This window comes from Trachemys scripta, chromosome 8 (assembly GCF_013100865.1).
Source record: "Trachemys scripta elegans isolate TJP31775 chromosome 8, CAS_Tse_1.0, whole genome shotgun sequence".
In the NCBI taxonomy this organism is placed as follows: Eukaryota; Metazoa; Chordata; order Testudines; family Emydidae; genus Trachemys; species Trachemys scripta.
This window is the reverse complement of record NC_048305.1, coordinates 99,079,814-99,102,811: the sequence shown is the minus strand read 5'-3', so window position 1 is coordinate 99,102,811 and position 22,998 is coordinate 99,079,814. Positions and strand designations below refer to the sequence as shown.

General features: G+C 43.2%; 1 protein-coding gene across 2 annotated transcripts in view; it reads right to left on the bottom strand.

Moving 5' to 3' along the window:
• Positions 1-4,563: 4,563 nt before the first annotated feature.
• Positions 4,564-22,998, bottom strand: part of EPS15 (epidermal growth factor receptor pathway substrate 15) — a 112,001-nt gene continuing 93,566 nt past the window's right edge. For both annotated transcript variants that reach the window (XM_034778562.1, XM_034778563.1), the window contains 4 exons: positions 21,081-21,157; positions 19,312-19,474; positions 13,390-13,568; positions 4,564-6,972 (listed from right to left, as the gene is read on the bottom strand). In XM_034778562.1, the coding sequence (XP_034634453.1) occupies positions 6,826-6,972; positions 13,390-13,568; positions 19,312-19,474; positions 21,081-21,157 (566 nt within the window). In that variant the 3' untranslated portion in view covers positions 4,564-6,825. The remainder of the gene's footprint in view (positions 6,973-13,389; positions 13,569-19,311; positions 19,475-21,080; positions 21,158-22,998) is intronic.

The following is a 22,998-nucleotide window of genomic DNA, read 5'->3' as shown; positions in this document are numbered from 1 at the left end:
TCTGAAAACCAACTTAAGCTCTCCTCCTCTACCCATGTTGCAAGAGACATGGAACTAGCATATGAATGAGTCCATGCTTCCTTCTTCAGTGCGCTTAGGCATGAGTATGATTTAAACTTTTTAGTAATGAAACTGTCACTTTGAAATATGGATCTGTTTCAGTGCTGAGGCTCAAATTCTGAGCACTGAATTAGGGTGTCTGGTATTTCAGTCACTGCCTAAAATCTCTGATGAAGAGGACTAGAAAATACATTATTCAGATTGTTCGAGATTTAACATGGAGGTAAGAATTTGCCACAAGAAATCATGGCGATAGGAAAAGCCTGGCTATTCAAACAGCATATATAAGTATATGGAGGCATAAAACTACATCACATACATAAATTATCGTTTACCCCCAAAGCACATTACCAACTGCGTATACAGGAATTACTTCATTCACCATTGAAGTGGAGCCACTTCTCAGCAGCTGTTTAACAACATACTGTGTACAGCAACACTAGACAACAGTGTAGGCAAAGATTCAAAAAAGAAAAATGTATACAATTGAAACAAGGAAATTGCACGTAGTAGTAACTGGTACTTTAGCACTTTTCTTTAAACTGATCTCTACTCGCTTTACAAATGGTGGGTTTTATCACCATTTTACAATTGTGGAAATGGAAAGAGAGTTATTTAAAGTGACTTGGTAACGTCAGTGAAAATTGACTATATAATCTAAGTCCTCTGCACTACGCACTTTAAAACACCGCCTGCTTAAGTAGGCAGTACAATTATACAAACTAGAATTTGGCTACAAGTAGAGCCAGCACACTGTACTGTTGTGGAATTTTTCATCACAAGTGGTCAGTGGACATTGGTTTTATGCCTTAACCACAAGAAAGTAACTCCCACAGCACAATGCTTGAACAAAGAGATGGGTGTCCCCATCACCAGCCTGTTACACATTAGGTCACAGTGGAATTCTATCTAAATATTGATAAGGCCTGATTTTCCTCAGTTTGCGAGATCTGTCATGAAGGGTCAGAATCCATTAGCTATGGATGTAAGATCTTAACTACAGTTTCTGCTAAGAACTTTTCAATATAGGCCTGGAGTCCAGAGCTTGGCTTGGGTTATGGGGGCTGGCTAATAGAGAACAATACATAGCTCAGAGGAACCTGGGGTAAACAGATAACCTTGTGTGTTTCAAGTCAGTGAGCAGAGTCATAACTCCGAATGTAATTGGGCATCCTTGAGTTATAGACACATGAAGTGCTGAGAAAGGCCTCACAGTTACACCCTAATGCAGGGAGGAGATAGTGGTACAATACCCCTCAGATCCTAGACAAAGTTCGGGGAGAGGCCTAATATGATTGACATGAGTTATGACACCCTCCCCTCACAGATGTATGCCAGGCCTAGCCCACAGAAATGCAAGGGTAAACTTGTGAAATTAAGTACTAATTACTGTTTCTTTGCTTTAAATCTCTAGGAATGTACCTGTTGGTCAACGGAGAGAACTGCTACCTCATTCCCCTGGACCCCCAAATTAGGATTTAACCTATACACTTTAATAGACATAGTTTGGGGGTAATTACCTGTGTGTCGGCAATGTGTTAATTTGGGCCATGGGTGGAACCATTAGGTAATCTTTTAGACCAGTGTTTCCCAAACTTGGGATGCCGCTTGTGTAGGGAAAGCCCCTGCCTGGCCAGGCCAGTTTGTTTACCTGCCGCGTCCGCAGATTTGGCCGATCATGGCTCCCACTGGCCGCAGTTCGCCACTCCAGGCCGATGGGAGCTGCTGGAAGCAGCGGCCAGTACGTACCTCGGCCCGCGCCACTCCCATTGGTCTGAAGCGGCGAACCGCGACCAATGGGAGCCGCGATCGGCCGAACTTGTGGACGCTGCAGGTAAACAAACCGTCTCGGCCCGCCAGGGGCTTTCCCTGCACAAGCGGCGTCCCAAGTTTGGGAAACACTGTTTTAGACCATTGGCTTATTGTGCTTTTCTTGTCGTGCTGTTAGAACCTATCCAGGGGTTTGGGAAAACCCATCTCTGTCGCTTCTCTCCGCCCAATGAGCACCATATATAAATCTATTGTAACTAATTGTTTTGCAGTGTCTCTGAGCCTAATAAGCAAAGTGACACACTGCCAGCGCTATGCGTAATAAACTCCTGTGCTTGACTACTCAGTGTGGATTATTGTTCCTTCAGTCAAAAACTATATCACAAGGTGTCATGGGTGCAAAAAGTTTCAACTATGAAAGTAGTTTTTAATTTTGCAAAGTGAAGGCACTGCAAATCAGTTAATTCTTTTACAAAGCACACTTATTGCTATTTTTCTCACTTCCCTTAGCTTGTCAACATTTGGTGGTGGTCACTGAATTGTGAGCATTCCCTATGCTGATTTTAGGATCCCATGCATCAAAGATACCACCTAATCTTGGAAAATTAGGTATTAATAGCTCACTATTACCACTGTTCTCTTGATTTTGAAGCAACTTCTCTTTAAAACAGGAGCATTGCATCTGAAACTCAACTGGCTAGTGACCAACGATTATCCAGGCATTGGATAAGAATTTCTGACTCAAGGTCAAAGAAATGCTGTGTTTTTCTTTGAATCCAGTAAACACTATCAAGGAACCTTGGAGGAAGGAGATTGGCATTGAAAACTCAATGGTATCAAGGCAGGTAAGGTGACTAGCCACTTTCTTTGGTTTTAGTGTATTTCTATACATATATAGGGAGAGAGAGCGCGCGCACGAGCGAGTGCAATATTTTGGGTGTGGAGTGGACATTAAATAAAGTTATTTTGAACCTAGTTTTCCCGACTGGTTATGGAGAGAGAGGCACAGAATGCGATAAGAATCTTAGTGTTCTATTTATCGTAAAGAGACAGTCTGTAGGAGTGTCTGAATAGCAGCACTGAAGGCAAAGCTTGCTCACCAGGTGGAAGGATAGTAAAAGTTCAGTAGGATGGGGGAATAAAAGGAAGAAAACTAACAGCCGGTCTGAGTGGACCTCTATGGAGTTGATAAAAGGTAGATGGCAAGACATTTAGTTGTCTGTTGATACACTTAGGGCTGTCAGTACTGACTGATTCACTAAGATTTATTAAGCTTTGGGGGCAAATAGTCTTGGACTTTGATCTCTGGTTGGGGAGTTTTAAAAACTACTTCCAGCACTATTGGAGCAAAAGGGTTGGAGCAAATCTCTAAATGAACAGTACAAACATGGGCAACTTACTCCAGACAGTTGCTTTCTTGATTGGTGTGCTGTGGGCCTCTTCCAACAGCTAGATGGAGCTGGACTAGGAAAGAGCTTAAGATAGGAATGTCTGCAATGTGGATTCTTCTTGCCTTTGAGTACAGTACAGAGTAGGAACAGAAAACCAGATACTTCATCCATATTAATGAAAGTTAAAAACATGACACATTCTCCAAGGTCCTTGTATGTTTTGATATTCTCAGTTTGCAGATCCATGCAAATAAGATGACAAGTCTTCCTTTTCCTCTTTCTCCACTTAGCCATCTCCATTGAGCCACCAGATTTATCATCAGTTTATTTGTCAAAACTTTAGGAGATGCACTCAGGCAGACTGTCATTTTCTATGTCAAAGAAGATATTTTTGCATTTACCTTAAAAGCCACATACAACTTGCAATACCTATCTTTGTAGCAAATTACTGTCAGTAGAAAACCACTTAGTCTCTAGTTTTTGGAAGACTAAGAATGAGAAAGGAATGTTCAGCCTTGGTGCAACTCATTTTTGTAAGGTCTTTCCTAGGCATGTTACCTGAGCCTGGCTCACTGTCTGGCACTCCGGATCATTTCCGTGACAGAAACTAAAAACAAAACAAAACAAAAAAAAAAAACGGTCATGAGTCCAATTCAAACAGGTAAAGCAAAATCCTCTTTTCAGATTTTTTTAGTCCAAGGGCTTCTGTGACTTACAAGTAAACATCCCAGATGCCAGTGAATCATATTTTCAGAGTTCTGCCACCAACAAAAAAGGTTATCAGTGGAGTTGTTTCCAAAATTCTTTAACCATTTGATAGTAAATAAAAACTGGGAGGGAAAAATAACAGAACTGGGTCAAAAACAAAAGTCTAATTATGATTCTGCTAGTCCATATATTCCATTTTCAGTGAGTCTTAGATACAGGTTATAATATTTAGCAGGTGAATGTTCACGCTTGGTCACCTAAAATCCACGTTTAGGCACCTAAATTGAAAATCAGGCTGCTTCTAAGCTGCTGAATACCTGCAACTCCTACTGAGTTCCACGGTGGCTGGGATTGGTTAGCACCTTAGAAAAACAGAAGTGGCCTGACTTTGAGGTGCTGATCAATCTGAACCTGCACTGGAGCTCAATAGGAGATGTCCTGCAGCTTTGACATGCCAGGTTGCTTCTATTTAGGTGCCTAAACAGATCTAGGACGCTAACTTTAGGTGCCCAAGTTTGAAAATTTTGACCAAAGGTTCACTTTCCTTTCACACTATAGATTTGAACAGTTTATGTTCTGTCTACACGGGATTTTTTTGTTCATTGCCACCACTTTGAAGAGACAGACAATTTACTTATGTATTTAAACTTTATTTCTTCATAATTACAGGCTACTGTTAGAATTTTTAAACAAAAGAAAAGTCTATAAATAGAGGCTAACCCCATATGGCCAAGTTTTAAAAAGCTAGTTAAACTTCGTAAGTAATGCCATTTAGCTCACAGCAGTGGTTTATTGGTAATCTTCAAATAAAGGTACTGTAGTCAGAGTCAGTAACATGAAATGTAACATCAAATGACTCAAAACTTTAAATTCCACACAGGAAAGCATGAATATATATAATATATACACATAATATTGTATTGGTCCACTGAGTATACATTTTTAACAAAAGATAAGAATCTGTGTAGTCCAGTTAAGCATACAATATGCAAGATTAGTGTACACTTATTACAAAGGTTGTATAGATAAGTTATGGATATTTAATACTTGCATGAGGTTTCTTTAAGATACCTTTTTTGAGCAGGTGTTTCAAATGCTCGTTTCCCAGTGCAAAAGAAAAAAGTTGTCCAAGTCAAGTCACCCATTTTCCTGAAAGAATGAAAACTGCCCTCTTCAAAAGCTCTCGCAGCAGCAACCGTCGCTATCTGGAACTCTTTAAACAAACCCAAAGTGTGGCTAATGAGTCATCCCTTGCTTCACACAAGTGTTTTTGTCTTGAGACACTTCTAATCTCCGGGAGAAATACACCCAATTAAAAAGTGCAAGAAAGAAAATCGATTGCATGCTGCTGCAGTCCAGCTGAACGCGTACAGAGTGAAAAGAAGCATCATTGGGAATGACTTAAATGAATCTGACGTTCTGCAGAATGGATTACATTTACACCACAGGCAATAAGTTACTGTCATTAACATTTTATCAACCTACTTTGACTCAGTGACCATAAGGAATTATAAATCAGGTTTTTTTTTAATAAGGTGCAACTATCAGTTGGCATTCAATAAGTTACATGTATAGAAAAAGACGGTTGTATAAAGTTAAACTGCCTGTATGCATCCTACTCTCTTCTCTATCCTACTTCACATTCAAACTTGTCCAATTGCCAGTTTAGTTGTATATTGGCTCAATTAGTAGTGGGGCTTCCACAATTGGAGACATTTTGACCAACAGTAAATTCATGTGAATGATCCATTTAGTTATTCTAGGTTACAACAGAAACCCACCCAGAATATGTGATCTGTCTGCCAACCTCATGACCATGCCAAAAAGCAATTAAGGTTTCAATAAGATACACAATCTTTCCCACTTTCCCACTGAATATTATCAATTACATTTCAAGTCCAGCAGTAGAACCTTCATTAAAAAGAAAATACCTATGTATACATACAAATTACAGCACTCTACAGTTCCAGCATTACTAAAGTCTGCTCTGAAAAAGTACAAAAGGTTTCAAATAACTAACTGGTGGGAAGGGGTCAGTGAGGCAGAGTAATTACCATGTTCATCTTCCTCTCAATCATAGTTGCTGACAGATTATACTTAAACCATAGTCTCATTGCCTGCATTATAAACTGATTTATTTACAGGTAGGAAATGTGCTTTACTTTCCTGAAACATGTCTTCTGGGAGAGTATAAATGCTAACATGAGTAGACTATTCAAATCTATAAATAACTAAAGATGGAATTCAGCAGAAATGTCCACACCCCTTTTATATAGTAATATATAGTAAAAGGCTCTAGCTTCTTTGAGACAGCACACAATCTGTACAGAAGCTAAAATGTTTTTTGTTAACATTTCTTTTTATAAATGACTCAGCCCTGTACACAATGGGTACAAAATATAGAAATGCAAGCATTCACCTTTATGTTCAATACTATGCCCCTTTTACCAAGGAATTTGATTGAGACAATATTTGCCTGTCTCTGAACTTCAGTCTAACAGAATTACAAGTGTTCATGAAGATATCTTCACATATCACCAGAACGATGACCAGTTTCTTTAAGAAGATGAAGTCTGCCTTACCTTTTTGTATTACATAAAGACACTTTGGTGTCCTGGGTTTACAGAATAAAAATAGCACAGGCTAAAAGCTCAAGGAGAATACACACGGGAGCAGCACTCTATTAGTTGTCTGATAAACTTAATGAAGAATTTTAGGAAACTTACAAATCAAAATGGGACAAAAATATAAAGGTGAATATTCAATTACACTTGCAGGAATTTAAAACTTTTCGTACTTCCCTGTTCATAGGTAGCTTCTGATTAACATTTTAAATAGGTTAAGTATTCAGGAAAAGGGACAAAACAGTTGACATAAGACACGGTTATTTTAATCTTCATGCTTCTGATATTTCAGATTTACTGAGTGCAATAGCCAGCTCCAAGTCTTCTTGCTCTTGTTGTTTTAATCTTGCAAGTCTCTCTTTTTCTTCTCTCTCACTTTCCCTCTTAGCCCATTCAATCATGTCTTCTTCAGAAGGATACTGCAATTTTAAAAAGATAAACATATCTGACTTAATCAGAATGTAACTGCACAATTCAAGTCTCAGAATTTGAGGGCATTTGAACTGTCCCAAAATATTATATGTATTTATTGTAGTTTTAGAATTTGCCTCTGTGCTGAAAAATGTGTTTTAAGAGTACAATTTCATTTGTCGTTTAAATAAGAATTGCACTAACACAGTCCTGAAGATTAACGGTTTGATGAAAAATACCACCTGTTCAATTACCACCAACGAACACCAGTTTAAAGGTACAATCTGGCAATTTGCTAAACACCTATGCAAATTACTCAAGCACATGCTTAACTTGAAGCACGTGAGCAACCCTACTGAACAAAACTGAGTCCTAAATTTGGACAGAGAAAACAATGCTACTGCAGCAATCACTATAAACAATAAATCTGATGCCTTAGAATCAGATGTGAACAAACTGGTAGTCTCTCATACACTGCAGGATCCATCTGGCACTGTGGGACAACTAGCTTTACCCTCATTTAACAGCGTGGTGCTCTTTTAAAGATATTTTTCTCAGTGGCAGTGACTGCAGAATGAACTGTACAGATAGTGTCATCAAAATATGCTTTTGCAGAGGAGTACAGTACTAGCCAAATGCTTCTGCAGCTGCTAAAGGACAGTTACCTGTTCCGTAACTGGCGTTCTTCGAGATGTGTTGCTCATGTCTATTCCACAGTAGGTGTGCGTGCTCGCCACATGCACCGGTGCCGGAAGTTTTTCCCTCAGCAGTACCCACAGGGGGAGGACTGATGCAACACCTGGAGTGGCGCCACTATAGCGCATTATAAGGGGAGCCGCGAGCTCACCCCACCCTCAGTTCCTTCTTGCCGGACCAACTCCGACAAAGGGGAAGGAGGGCGGGATGTGGAATAGACCTGAGCAACACATCTTGAAGAATGCCAGTTATGGAACAAGTAACTGTCCTTTCTTCTTAGAGTGCTTGCTCATGTGTATTCCACAGTAGGTGATTACAAGCTATGTGTGATGGAGGTGGCTAGGAGTTCATAGATTCCCTGGCTGAAGCAAAAGCCCTACCGAAAACAGCGTCATCTCTGGCGTGGGAGACGATCGCATAGTGCGATGTGAACGTGTGTACTGAGGACCAGGTAGTGGCTCTACAGATGTCCTGGATAGGGATATGGGCCACAAAGGCAGCCGACGAGGCCTGAGCCCTTTTGAGTGAGTCCTTACGATAGGTGGTGCGGGAACCCCTGCTAGGTTGTAGCAAGTGTGGATGCACGATGTAATCCACCGGGAAAGCCTCTGGGTGGAGATCGGTTGGCCCCTTATGCGCTCGGCCAAAGCAACGAAGTTGTGAAGGCCTGCGGAACGGCTTACTCCGATCCAGGTAAAAGGCCAGAGCTCTGTGCACATCGAGCGTATGGAAGCGGCGTTCCTCGTTACAGGCATGCGGCTTAGGGCAGAGGATAGGTAGGAAGATGTCCTGGTCCATGTGAAAAGCGGAGACCACTTTAGGGAGGAATGCAGGGTGTGGGCGGAGCTGAACCTTGTCTTTGTGAAAGACTGTGTAAGAGGGGTCGCAGGTCAGGGCCCTGAGCTCTGAGACCCACTGGGCTGACATGATGGCCACGAGGAAGGCTACCTTCCAGGAAAGATGAGACCATGAGCATATGGCCAGGGCTTCAAACGGGGCTCCATGAGGCGGGATAGCACCAAATTTAGCTCCCACTGAGGGACAGGGACTCTAGCATAAGGAAAGGACTGGGCCAGCCCTTTGAGGAAACACTCAGTCATGGCATGGGAGAAAACCGAGCAGCCCTGGACCGGCGGATGGAACGCTGAAATCGCCGCCAGGTGCACCCTGACAGACGAGGGGGCCAGGCCTTGAGTCCTAAGGTGAAGAACGTACTCAAGGATAAGTTGGAGCGGGGCAGACATTGGGGAAGCACCCTGCTCGCCCGTCCACCTGGAGAACCTGGACCATTTCGCCAGGTAGGCTTGGCGCACGGATGGCTTCCTACTTTTGAGGAGGACACGCCTGACCTCTTCTGAACACCTTCTCTCCTCCACATTTAGCTATTGATCAGCCACGCTGTCAAATGGAGGGTGGCCAGATTGGGGTGGAGGTGGCAGCCCTGGTCCTGGGAGAGTAGGTCCGGGCAGAGCGGCAATGGCCGCAGAGGGGCCACGAGTAAGCCTAGGAGGGTCCCATACCAACGCTGCCGGGACCAAGCTGGGGTGATCACGAGGACGCGCGCCTTGTCCGTTTTCACTTTCTTCAGGACCTTGGCAATGAGGGGAAATGGGAGAAAGGCGTAAAGGAGATAACCCGACCAGGACAGGAGGAAGGCGTCGGAGATCGCGTTCCTCCCCACCCCCCCTCTGGAACAGAACCTGTGGCAGCAGCGGTTCTGTCGGGTCGCAAACAGGTTTACTTGGGGAGTGCCCCACGCTCGGAAGAGCTGGTGAGTGACCTCCGAGTGGAGAGACCACTCGTGTTGGGAGGAGAAACTCCTGCTCAAGCGATTGGCCTGCATATTGTTGACACCTGGCAGGTGGAAAGCCTTTAGGGAGATGTCATGGGCTATACAGAACTCCCAGCGGCTGAGGGCTTCCAGGCAGAGCGCCGAGGACCTCGTCTCGCCTTGCCTGTTGATGTAAAACATCGCTGCAGTGTTGTCCGTGAGTACTCTAACCACCTTGCTGTGCAGCTGTGAGCTCAACACCACACAGGCGAAGCATATCGCCCTGAGTTCCCTGACGTTTATGTGAAGGGACAGCTCCGCGGCTGACCACATCCCTTGGATCTGAGAATTCCTTATGTGGGCCCCCAAGCCCAGGTCCGAAGCGTCAAACACCAGGTCTAGTGATGGGGTTGGGTCCCGGAAGGGAATTCCCTGGAGCATATTGGCCGGGCAGGACCACCATTGTAGCGTGGCGATCACCCGTGCCAGTACCGTGAGGACCTTGTCCAGTTTGTCCCGGGCCTGGGAGAACTCTGAGGCCAACCAGAGTTGGAGGGGCCTCATCCGAAGCCTGGCGTGGCGGACCATGTAAGTGCACGCCGCCATGTGGCCCAGGAGCCGCAGGCACGTCCTGGCCGTGGTGATGAGGGAAATTCCGTGACTGAGGCTATAAGACCCTTCAGGGTCTGGAACCTGTCCATGGGAAGGGAGACTGTGGCCTTGGAGGCATCCAGGAGAATGCCTATGAATTCTATGCATTGCACCAGGACCAGTGTCGACTTGGCCTCGTTTACTAGAAGGCCTAAGTTGGCACACGTGGCCAAGAGCATGGCCACGTGGTTCTGTACCTGAGACCGCGAGGTGCCTTTGAGCAGCCAGTCATCGAAGTAGGGGAATATCTCAATGCCTCGGCGTCCGAGGAAGGCTGCCACCACCACCATACACTTTGTGAATACGCTGGGCATGGTGGACAGGCCAAAGGGGAGGACCGTAAATTGGTAGTGGTCCTGCCCCACTAGAAAGTGGATGAAGCGTCTGTGCCCGTCGAATATATGGATATGGAAGTATGCGCCCTAAAGGTCCAGGGCCGCATACCAGGTGCCAGGGTCCAGAGCGGGTATGATACATGCCAGAGAGACCATGCAGAACTGGCATTTTGCCATGAACCGATTGAGGCCTCGCAGATCCAGGATAGGTCTGAGCCCCCCTTTCGCCTTGGGGATCAGGAAATAACAGGAGTAAAACCCTTTCCCCTGGAATTCCCATGGAACCTTCTCCACGGTTCCCAAACTGAGGAGCCGGCCCACTTCCTGCTGTAGCATGCGTAAATGCGACAGGTCCCCCCGCCGTCTGGGGGAGGGAGGACGGGGGCGAGACAAATTGTAGCGTATAACCCCGGGAAATAGTGTTGAGGACCCACTGGTCCGATGTTATCCGGGACCATTCGGTAAGGAACACAGACAAGCGGTTGCTGAAAGCAAACTTTATTGGTAAGAGGGTCCTCTCGGGGGTCCCCTGAGTACCCTCCTGCAACCAGTCAAAACCGCCTCTTGCCCTGCTGCTTGCCCCTGGAGGGCCAGGCTGAGGGGCAGAGCGAGACTGCCTCTGAGGTCACCTCTTTTGAGTTTTGTACCTCTTGTAGGCAGGCTCGTATCTCGGCTGGGGCACAGGGACGGAAGTTTGCGCCTTAGGCTTCTCCTTGGGCGGGACGTAGAGCCCGAGGGTCTGAAGGGTGGTACGCGAGTCCTTCATGCCATGGACCTCACGTCTGTTTGTTCCGCGAACGGGTCCTTGCCGTCAAAGGGAAGATCCTGCATCACAGACTGCGCCTCCGCGGAGAGCCCGGACGGCACGACACCCTGCGCATGGACATGGCTGAGGCCACAGACTGAGCAGCCATGTCGGCTACATTCGATGCTGCCACAGAGCGGCCTTCGCCGCGGCGGTGCCCTCCTCCACCAGCGCCTTAAAATCCTCTCTTTCGCGCTCCAGAAGGGAGGGCTCGGATTTTGGCAGCGACCCCCACAAGTTAAACTCATATCAACTGACGAGGGCCTGGTGGTTGGCCACCTGGAGCTGGAAGCTGGCAGATGAATAAAGCTTCCTGCCAAACGAGTCCAGTCTTTTAGAGTCTTTATTTTTGGGTGCGGGTCCTGGTTGACCTTGTCTTTCCCTGTGGTTCACGGACTCTACCACTAGGAAGTTGGGGGCTGGGTGGGTATAGAGGTATTCGTGCCCTTTTGTGGGCACGAAGTATTTGCGCTCTGCCTTTCTCGATATCGGGGCAAGGGAGGCTGGTGTTTGCCAGAGAGCACTGGAAATGTTGGCCACCCCCTCACGAACCAGGAGGGTCACTCTGCCCGGTGCCGAGGATGAGAGCACATTAAACAACAAGTCTGAAGGTCCCTCCATCTCCTCAGCTTGGAGATGGAGATTGGATGCTACTCACTTTAGCAGCTCCTGATGAGCCCTGAAATCCTCCTGCGGTACGGAGGAGGGTGGGGCTGCGATCTTGTCATCTGGTGTGGGGGAAGGGGCTGGTACTGGGCTCTGCACGTCAGCTGGTGCCACGGGATCCACCCCTGATCGGACTCCTCGTGCGGTGCCGAGGAGCTGTGACCCGCCGATCTATCCTTCAGAGGTCTGGTTGAAGGAGCCTCCGATGCTTCCACTATCGACTGAGGGCCTTGCTGGGCGTGCACTGGGGGCCAGCAGGTCCATTGGCACCTCTGACTCTGCCACAGGGACCCTTGCCATTGTCTCTGGTGCGGCACTGGCGGCACCAGGTGGTCGGGTTGGCCCTGCTGGATCATAGGGCGCTGCGCGAGGGTTGAGGTCGGGGTTGCCAACGACCTATCGGTGCCGTGCGAGTGGTACGCGCGGTGGTACCGCTCGCACGGCACCGCCACGGGACCAGGACTCCAACGTTGAGGAACGGTGCCGCCTCGAGCTGGTACTCCGAGACACTTCAATGCCTGGATCCGCAACGACGCGGAGCCGGCGATCCCCATCGGGAGTCATGGACACAGTGCCTCAAAGCACGAGAGCTTGAGCGTGAGCGGCAATGGCGTCCGTGCCGGGAGAGGCTCCGGTAGCTCCGCCGAGAATGGGAGCGTCTACGGCATCAGTCCCACCGATACCCTGTACTTGGTGGTCCCTGGAACTCCGCTCCGATGGCACCCGCCCATACAACCTGGAGGGCGACGAGAGTGGAGGCTGCATCCAGACAGGACACTGAGCGATGAGCGGGCCTGAGAGCAGTCCCCTGACTGGGATCTGCGTTGGGTCGGCGTCGGCTGTTGAGAGCTCAGAGGTGGCTTGCCTCTAGAGTGGGGTCCGGGTGCTGGCGGTGCCCCAGGCACCTGCAAAGTCATAACGTCTTTGGCCGCCTGCAGGGCCTCCAGTGTTGAAGGAATGAGGACTTCAGCTGGAGAAGTCTGAGTCGACGCAACCAGGCTGCTCTGCTGGACCCGAGTCGGAGCTCTAGAGCCTGGGGACAACTGGGGCTGTCCAATGCGGGTCTAGTCTATGCCATATAATTCGAACTTGTGAATAATTTAAACAGATGTCAACAAGAACACTGAGGCAATATACATAAATTATCTGATGACTGCTTTGTAAAAGCCAGGAAACCTTCAGAGAAAACCTTAACACAATTATGCAATCAATATGACCTGACAATACCAACAATAGTCTGCATTGTTTCATTTTTATCTTAATGAATGGATTATACCAGCCTTAATTACAAGCTTCTTATGTAGGTAACAGCTCAAAAAATATTTTGAGCCTTTTAAAAGTTAATTATAGCCCTTAAGAAAAGGGATTACACAGTTTTGAGGACAGGTTTTAGTAATTTTAAAATAAAATCTGAAGATTTTACTAGGATAGACTCATTCCAGTAAGTTTTATTAAATGCCTCCTCACCTCAAGAAACAAAAATATAAAAGAACCTACTTACAGCACTGAAGTTTGCAAAATTGCTGGTGTCCGTCTCTTTACCAATATTGCTGGGAGCAAATGGGTCACAAAATAGATCATCTTCTTGTTCTTTGGGAACGTCACAGCCTGGGAAAGGCTGAAATGGATCATTCAGTTTAAAGGAATCTGAAGAATCCAGTTTGTTGTTAGGTCTTTTCCCTGGATCAAATATAATCTAAGTCAACTCAAGTGACCACAAAGATAGCAGAAAGTGTACACTAAGCAAAAACAAACAAAACAAGAAAACAAGACCTACTTGGATCACATCCTATAATCATGTAAATCAGCTCTGCCAGTTTACAATAGCCAAAGATCTGGGTCTGACATTTAGTTCATAATCAGATATGGAATATCCTAAAAGTGGGTTCAAGGTTTAAGTGTATTGTCCATGTATTAATTATATACCACCACCCTGGGAAAGAACCCCTAAAAAAAGGTTAAAACGATTCTCCTTGCCCCCATATAGCCAGCCTAGTTTTGGTGTTGTCCCCCCGGCCACTCACCATGGAACTGTAGTGAGATTCCTTTTATTATTTTAGGGTTAAAATTAGCTACTTGTACATCAAGGCAACAGACATTTTACTGTGCTCTGCAGAGTTCTGACGTTCTTTTGACTTCGCTGCCATCTGCAACTTCAGATTTTCACAAACAGTATGAACGAGGGTAACAAGCATTCAGATGTTAAGTGCTAACCCTGTCTTCTTGATGCTTGTCTAAATGGCAGCAAACATATCAGAATCAGATCTCTCGCTCACCTATCTTGTTCTTTTCTCAGCTTACGCAGTCAGCTCTCAATACTTTGGAATACACGGACCCAGCTCTTCCAAGAGCATCCATCCCATCTTTAAATTCCCTTTCCTGTATATGTCATCAGTTACTAGAGGCAGCAATGTGATTCTAACACCTTTAACCTTTCAGCTGCGATGCACCTAAGCTGGAGCATCCTCCTGTCCTGCAGCTGATTTTTGACACAAGCAAGGGCCAACTTAGTTATTCCATTTAGAATTTACTATTGACCTGTCTCCTAATACCATTTTAGATTGGTTTAAATCTATATGTTTGTTCATAGTCAGTGTATTGGGAATCATGGCTGCAAGTCAGTCTCACATACTTCCATAATCCTTAGGGGATTTCCTTATAGTAACTATTTGACTTGTTTTATATAAATTCATTGGGGAATATGTAATGGTTTACATTGTCTTATGTTATGTACCTAGGCTACTTCCCAAAGAATATTTTGGTGCCCACATCACTATATAAAAATGCAAATCCTTTGAGTTTTCTTAAATTAACATAGGAAAAAAATCAGCTGCAAATGACATCTGTGTAAATTTATTTGTGCCAAAGAGAAATAAATGCTTCAAGAACTTGGAGTATACAACAGTCTCATTTCAAAGGCAAAAAAAAAAAAAAAAAAAAATCCTTTTCTAAAGCATCACAAGTCCCAGTATCTCTCTGATAGGTATGATTTATCTGTATCCAGAGAAGAAGTGAATTTCATTAGATGCAAGGAAATTACCCTAGCCCTCCCTCCACAGTTCAGTAGAGAATTTTAACAAGGATGTACTGAAAGCCTTCTTTAAGCACTTCTTGCTTTTGAGCCAACCCCAAATGTTGTTGCTCCTTTTTATTTATTTTTTGTAATTAAAGTAGATACAAGCAAAAAAAAAAGTCTAAAAAGGCAGTTGCTAAGGCAAGAATGGAGGCTGAAGAGGAATTATACATAAAGCTGAAGGAAGACGGCAGGAAATTGTTTTTTGCGGTGGCCAAAAAAAGGAACAGGGAAACACAAGATATGAAGAAAGCTTTGTATGTGAAGGATGGAAACTGCATGGTGACTAACCCTAATGAGATGGTAGAGATATAGAAAAAATATTTCCAAAGGCTGTTATATGAGAAGAGAGAGTTGCAAGTGCAACCACTGCTGACAATTATGGGGAAGCCTCAAAAGGTATTGATCTCTACAGAGGAGGCAGGAGGAGGACTGAATTAGACAATAATAAAACAGCTGATGAAGATGAGATAACTGTTGACATAATCAAAGCAGATGGAAATACTGGAGTACAGTGGCTTCACAGACTCAGGCTGCATCTACACTACGGGGGGGGGGGGGGGTTCGATCTAAGTTACGCAACTTCAGTAAGTGAACAACATAGCTGAAGTCGACGTACTTAAATCTACTTACCATGGGGTCCACCCTTGCGCTTCTCATTCAGGTGGAGTACAGGAGTCGATGGGAGAGCGATCTGCGGTCAATTTAACCGGTCTTCACTAGACCCGCTAAATCAACTGCCAATTAATCGATTGCCGCGTGTCAATCCCTGGTTATGTGTTTGCTGGGATCAAGCTAGGCTACCAGATCACTCGAGAGTGGGATTGACTATGCCTATTTGGAAGGGTAAGGGTGATGCAAATGATCCAAACATCTACTGGAGCCTCACCTTGTTAAGTTGGCCCCTTAACATCCTTGAGACAGTGTTTTGGAGGCAAGGTTGAGATGCAAGGTGGAGGAAAATATATGAGAGGAGCAACATGGCTTTAGGAAGGAAAGGAGCATTACAGATACAATATTTGCAATGAGACAAATCTGAAAGAATGGTATAGCTGGTATGTAGCATTTACTGATCTTGAGAGAGTATATGACTTGGTTCCCTGGGAGCTGGTGTTTAGAATATTGAGATGGATGGGAAGTGGACTGGAAGAAATGGAAATGACAGAGGAGCAATATCAAGAACTAAGGTGGTAACAATATATAGATTTTAGGAGAGTTTTGTGGTGACTGGGATTGATCTAGGGCAGTGGTTCCCAAACTTTAACCACCTGTGAACCCCTTTCACTAAAATGTCAAGTCTCGCAAACCCCTTCCTAAAAATGAATATTTCCAGGGATTTTCTCCTTTACTTGAGTATAAAATTATAAAAGCAGTGATCTTGGAAATATAAAATTTGTTTTTATGACATGCTTATTACACACTATTTGTTATTTATCACTACAGTATTTTTATTACATTACGAAAACGGCAACACACTTCCAAGATTTGTATCACTTTGAATAAGCCTGTTATAAGACAAGGCTCCTATGTTTCATCATGGAGTATCAGATGCGAAACAGCACGAAGGTATTTAAGAAGCCAACTCAAAGAGTTCCTCCTACACAAGCATTCAGGTCTTGAGCACTCCAGGCAAACAATGCACATTACAATAAAGCTTAAACTTGTTCTTCATAATAATTTTAAAAACAATATTAGCTGCCTATTTAATTTTAAAAACATCAAAAAATATCCACCTCCCTTTCCATTTCTTATAAGGAGTCTTCAAGTTTAAATCTCCTAAGTGTGATAGACATGCTTGCTTTGATCTGCTTAGCTCTTGGAAGTCCAGGGGCTCTGAGCTGCTGCCCCCATGCTGCCCGGTGTCCCTAGGGACAGCTCTGTCTGCCATTAGGGAATTTTTTCCTCGAGAACGCCCTGTAACATTTCACAAATCCCAGTTTGGGAACCACTGATCTAATGTGCTGAGTCCACTTCTCTTCATCCTAGTTATGGAGTTAATTAGCAGGAGAACTGAGCCTCTCGGGAGACAGAGAAAACTAATGCATGCTGATGATCTGGTCCTTTTAGCTAACAGCACAGAGGAATTGGTAAATATGGTATTAGAGTGGGCATCTGTGTTTGAAGATCATGATTTAAAAGTAAACTCAAAGAAAACCAAAGTTGTGCAAGGAGGGAAGGTGGAGGAAGAGCTGTTGATTGAAGACTCAGAAGAAAAGTTGAATCAGAAGAAAGAATCTGTATACTTGGGAATTACGCTCAGTGCCATCGGAGAGAGATCTGGAGAACTGAAAAACACAACCCAGTATGCATAGGTGGCAGTGAAGAAGGTGGCAGGAGAACTGTGGGACTGGCAATTAAGTAACAAATTGAAAGGAAAAGTGTATGCCTGGTTTGTATTTGTCCCTGACTGCTCTACAGTTTGGAAACAGTGGCTCTCCAAGAAAAGAAAATACAGGTAGTAGGAATTAATATATTGAAGAGAATGGCAGGCAAGTGGAGGGTAGACAGAGTGAGCACAGAAGAATTAAGGGGGAAGGTGAACTTGGAACTCTCAGTGATAGCCTGGATAGCACATGTTTGAGGTGGGCTGGACATGTTATAGAAGGGAGGTGGAGAATAAGCAGAAAGAAAACATGGGATGAAAAGGACAGCAAATAAGGACATAGAAGACTAAGGATACATTGGAAAAGCTGTCAAGAGAAGTCTGAAAAGAAAAACCTGTGTCATGGACTGGAAGACGTGGTGAAAAATCACGGGCACCTCTGACCCCATGTAAATTGGACAAGGAGCCAAGAAGTGAACTGACATGTACAGCAGACATAGAAAAATAGTAAAATATTTACTGTAAGTTGTCAAAAAATTACACACAACATGCATATTAAAAATAAAACTAATATCAAATAAAGCAAAAAGAACAGCTTGTAACACTGAGCCAGTGAAAAAAGTTATTTAACTACTTATATAAATTGTGTGTTTTCCCTGTATAGTTTTCCAGATATTTGCCATCGGTATAATTTTTAATACTGAAGTTTATCCATCACCAGGAGATTCCATTATTTATTAAACCATTTATTAATAAGAAGTGTTGCTACTAGATAACTACTTGGGAACTATAAGTCTGCATTGACAAAGGAAGTATTATGGCCATTTTCATAGCCCAAAAGTGGTACTTCTCATCAATCAATACTTTTGACCCAGATCTCAAACTGCTTTACAGGCTATAAAGGGATCATTTCAGCCGTGGAAATATTGTCACTTCTACTGTCACTCAGCCAATTTAGTGTTTCTAGGAGAGGAAGTGAGGGCTTTAACTAATTGCTTGCAAGGCAGGGAGAGAACAGGGTTTAATTTCACCAAAATGATGTTACAAATTAGAGCTAAAAGTTTAAACGTTTTAATTACTGTTAATAGTGCCAGATTTAGCTTGTTCCTCCCTTTCCAAAAGCAGCAGCAGACCAATTGTTCCATTTTTTTATATTACTATTGTCTATACTATCTTCTGTCAGCCTAATTTTTATGATATGGTTCTCATGAACACTGTAAAACTCTTATAATATAATACAATACTCTATAATAATGCAGTAGTGTTCACATAAGAATAAATGCAAATGGAAGACAGACTGGAGCTTGAAAAGGAACACACACTACTACTGCACTTAATCCTAGCAGTATCTTTTCAAAATTTTATTACTAAGGTAAAAAAAATAATTTAATTAATACCATGTTACAGTGGTTGTAGCTTCTTTAACTATGCTCCTTCTGGCGGGGAAAGCATGGTCCAGTATTTAGGGCACAGAACTAGGAGTCCGGAGTCTTGGGTTGTATTACTAACTCTCCCACTGACTATGCTACATAACCTTAGAAAAGTCATTTGGATGGAAAGAGGTTAAGTTTCTCCAATGGTGAAATGGGGATAATGAAAAATACTTTTGAAATGTCTTCAAAAAAGGAGACAGGTTTGAAAACTAGGGACTTTCAATGGTACTTGGACAAAAGTGGGTAATTTGCTTTTAATACAGAACTTCATAAGATTTGCGATACAACACCCCCCACGTAAAGCTCTCTGTAGCCACACTATTTCCTTGTAGAAATTTGAAGTTCTATTTTCCAGTTCCTTGCTCTCTCCAAACAAATTGTTGAACTAAAACCCATGAGGAATTTAACGTCAGAGGAGATGTCAGCAGTACAGGGACAGGGTTCTTTCACATTTTGCCAGTTCCTAAGTACTTTTATTCTAGTTCAGTAGGAAATTCAAACCAAGTTTTCTTACAACCCTCATACCATTACACAACTAGCAATATAGAAGCAGGTGAACCAAACTTTACTGGAATCTCAAGTATTAGCTTTTACCAGGTGGTGGAGGGCAGGGTCTTGTAGGAGTTCCAGTCTTGGGGGGCAAAGCAGGAGGAATATCCTCATTTTTAGCTGGTGGTTCCTCAAATACGTTTTTAGTTATGACCACATTGCTTACAGAGCCTGATGTAGAGGAAATAAAGGGATCTTCATTGTTGGCCTATTTTTTAAAAAAAGGGAAAAAATGCTATATTACAATTTTCTTCAGCATAGTGAAATTCTACTCCCCCCCGCCCTTTCTTCCAGAAAGCAATACTTACCACAATTAGAAAAAAACAGTGAAGATGCAAGCAAATCAGGAAATGATCATAATTCCTCTGTGGTGCACAATACTAGATTAGTATTATTAACTACTTATATTATGGTAGCACTCATAAGGACAAATCAGGCCCCATTTCACTGAGTACTGTACAAACAGAGAAAAGAGACTCCCTGCTCTGAAGAGCTTAGCATATGGAGAATAGTATAGCATGCTCCATATAAAAATTACTTGTTCCCTCTCCGTGTACCAAATGATTGAAAACAACAAGCCCAGAAAACAGAGCAAGGTGCCTACAAGATAAATATACTTCCCCACAGTTACCACTGCAGTCCACAATATAAGGAAGATTAAGAGTTAGTGAGACAAGTGGCAGCTCAAAATGAAAGTACAAGAGAACCTTAGAATTTCACTAAAACTAGCAAAGTGTCCTCAGGTTATTAGCTGAAGAAATAATCTCAACATACACCATTGGTGAAGATACCAGCTTAATACTACAAGTCTGCTGTAAGGGAAGAGACCAATGCTTTGGGCGTGGGAGTGAAACAGAATTCACGACTCGGGACTACAAAACGCTACAAAGGTAATCCTGGCACCAGCTTCTCTGTCTAATCAACCACTTCCTCTCATGTATCACTAACTCATTGTTAGAACTCATACATGGCACATTATGAAGGGACATCTCCTCAAAGATTCCACTATCTGACCAACATGGAGTGTTTTTTTGCATTGTGATTATCGCACACAGTATTGGGGCATGCAATTAGTAAATTCCTTCTCAGACCCAGAGGTAGGACACTAAGGCCATGCCTACACTAGGACAAGGTGTGTTTTTAAAATCAGGATCTTTCACACACATTAAAATCCTTGGATGAGATAGATCCTGGCTTAACTGAGATCAATGGCAAAATTTGCACTGACTTCAATGGGCCAGTATTTCATCCATCATGGATGAACCAGTAATATATGTTAAAACTACAGCTTGCTCTCTCAACATTAGGATCTTGAAACGTGTTAGCAATTAGATTTTAATGTACACCGCTTTTTCCCCCCCTCATGCCAACATACCCAAAATGGATGTCTGTATGAGAACCAATTCAAAAAAATCAATGTAACTAGTTCCAATGTGACAGCAGCAAACAACTGAGACAGCTACACAACCAAATAAGCTGAAGGTAACTAGCCTGTGAGCCAAGCCTGGGAGAGATGTGGTAAAAAAAAAGATTTTCCAAGTTTTCTAACATGGAAAAAAATAATTGACTTTTAAAGTTGCAACAATCTAAACTGCTACAATAAAATGTTTACAACAGCATTCATCACAGGGGTATTGCAAGGCACATTACTGCTAGAACCCCTTTCAGAAAAATCATCTTTTGTCAATTTTTATTGGAGAGTAAGAACAGAATACCAGTTGAATAGTTCTATAACTGAAAACACTAGATCTTCTTTGTGTTTCAGTTCCTGCAGCATTTTATGCCTTTTCCACATGTTAATCATTTCAGATTACCTTTGACAATGTGCTAAAGTCAGCAAAACTGCTTCCAAATGACTCGTTTCCAAATAGAGAGGAAAAGGGATCTGTAGCTAAAATAAGCAGAGAACAAACAGAACAGTATAGAAAAGCCAAACGTTACATTCTGTTTCAATGAAAAACAACACGAAAGGCACGTGCCATGTTTAATCCAAACTGTATTTCCCAAATTGTATAATCATGTAAAAAGCTACACAAAATGTATATTTAATATTTCTGTAACTATTTCAACTAAAAATCTCTTTAAAAGGTGAATGCTTTTATTGCTAGAGTTGTTTCAGTAGAAATATTTTTACTTTCACAAAATTAGCAAATGCTATTTATCAATATTAAATAAATACTCATTCCTCTGGACAGACAGTTTTTTCAGGAAATAGCACTGCGATACTCCAGTTTTCTATACAGAAAAAGCAGAATCCAAGTCTATCAATGGAAATACTCAAAGCTATAGCATCAATAACCTAAGCTCTGTACATTTTGCAGCAAAATATTTTAACACAGAAAAGGATTGGAAGTTTAGAATTTTTTTTAAAAAGCAAGCTTCCTGTGACTTTTCTGTGTGGAGTAAAATGCACATTATTATTATTGTTATTCACAATAATTATTGTTATTATCATTATTATTCACCTTGAATCTCCCTATCCCTTTGGATTCTCTAATTCAACAGTCTCCTGTTCACAAGTAGGTGCTTTGAACAGTCTGGGCAAACGTGGCTGAGAGAGTAAGGTCTTTACAAAGCCCGTCTGCATTTACACTGTTTAAGGGAAGTTCATACATTTATACCTTGTCTGGCACACTTAGACAAGAAACTGTTACTAACTTTTTACTGTAACTGCTGTTCTCTGAGATCTGTTGCACAGGTCCATTCCACTGTAGGTGTGCATGTGCCCTGTGCACAGCTGACAGAGATTTTTCCCTCTGAGTCCCCTCTGCTGCCTTTCACCACTGTGCACGGGCATAATGGGCAGAGCTGCCCCCAACCCTCCTCAGTTCCTTCCAACTGGATAGACTCTGATAGAGAGGGGAAGGAGGGAGTGTAGTGGAATGGACATGTGCAACACATCTCGAAGAGCAACAGTTACTGAAAAAGATTAGTAACCATTTCTTCTTCGCATGATTGCACATGTTCTTTCCACTGTAGGTGACTCAAAGCATTTCAAACAGGAGATCGACTCAGTCGACTTGATTGCAGGACTCAGGTATTGCAGGACAACCCTTCCAAATCTGGCACTATCTCTGGATGGATGAGAGATGGCATAGTGAGAGGGAAAAGTATAGATTGATGACCAATTTGCCACCTTACAAATGTCTAAGATGGGCATATGAGCCAGAAAGGTCATAGAAGCTGCCTGAGAGCCAGTTGAATGGGCCAACACTCTACTTGGCGGTGCAACATCAGTCAATCAGTAGCATAAACCAATACAGCTGGAAATCTAAGCAGAGATCCTTTGGGAGGACTCTGGACAGGCCTGTACTTTGTCCATAAACCACAATTAAGAGTTGAGTGGAAGACCTAAATGGCAGAGTCCAATAAAGGTAAAAAGCCAAAGCTTTTCTAACATCTAGAGTATGAAGCTTGTCTTTACTTTTATTTGAACGAGACTTTGGAAAGAAAGTCAGTACTTAAATTGTTTGGTTAATGTGAAAACTGGAAGCCACTTAAGTCAAGATCAGGTGAGGTCGAAGGTAAACCTTATCTCTAAAGATTGTGTAGGGAGTTTCTGACTAAGGCTAGCAATTCCCCACTCTCCTGGCCAAGGTAATAGCAACCAAAAAAAGCCACCTTCATAGAAAGGAGTAACAGAACAGGTCGCCAGCAGTTCAGAGGGGGGAGCCATCACATTTGCTAGAACTAAATTTAACTTCCACGGGGCGACTAGGCTATGTACCTCTG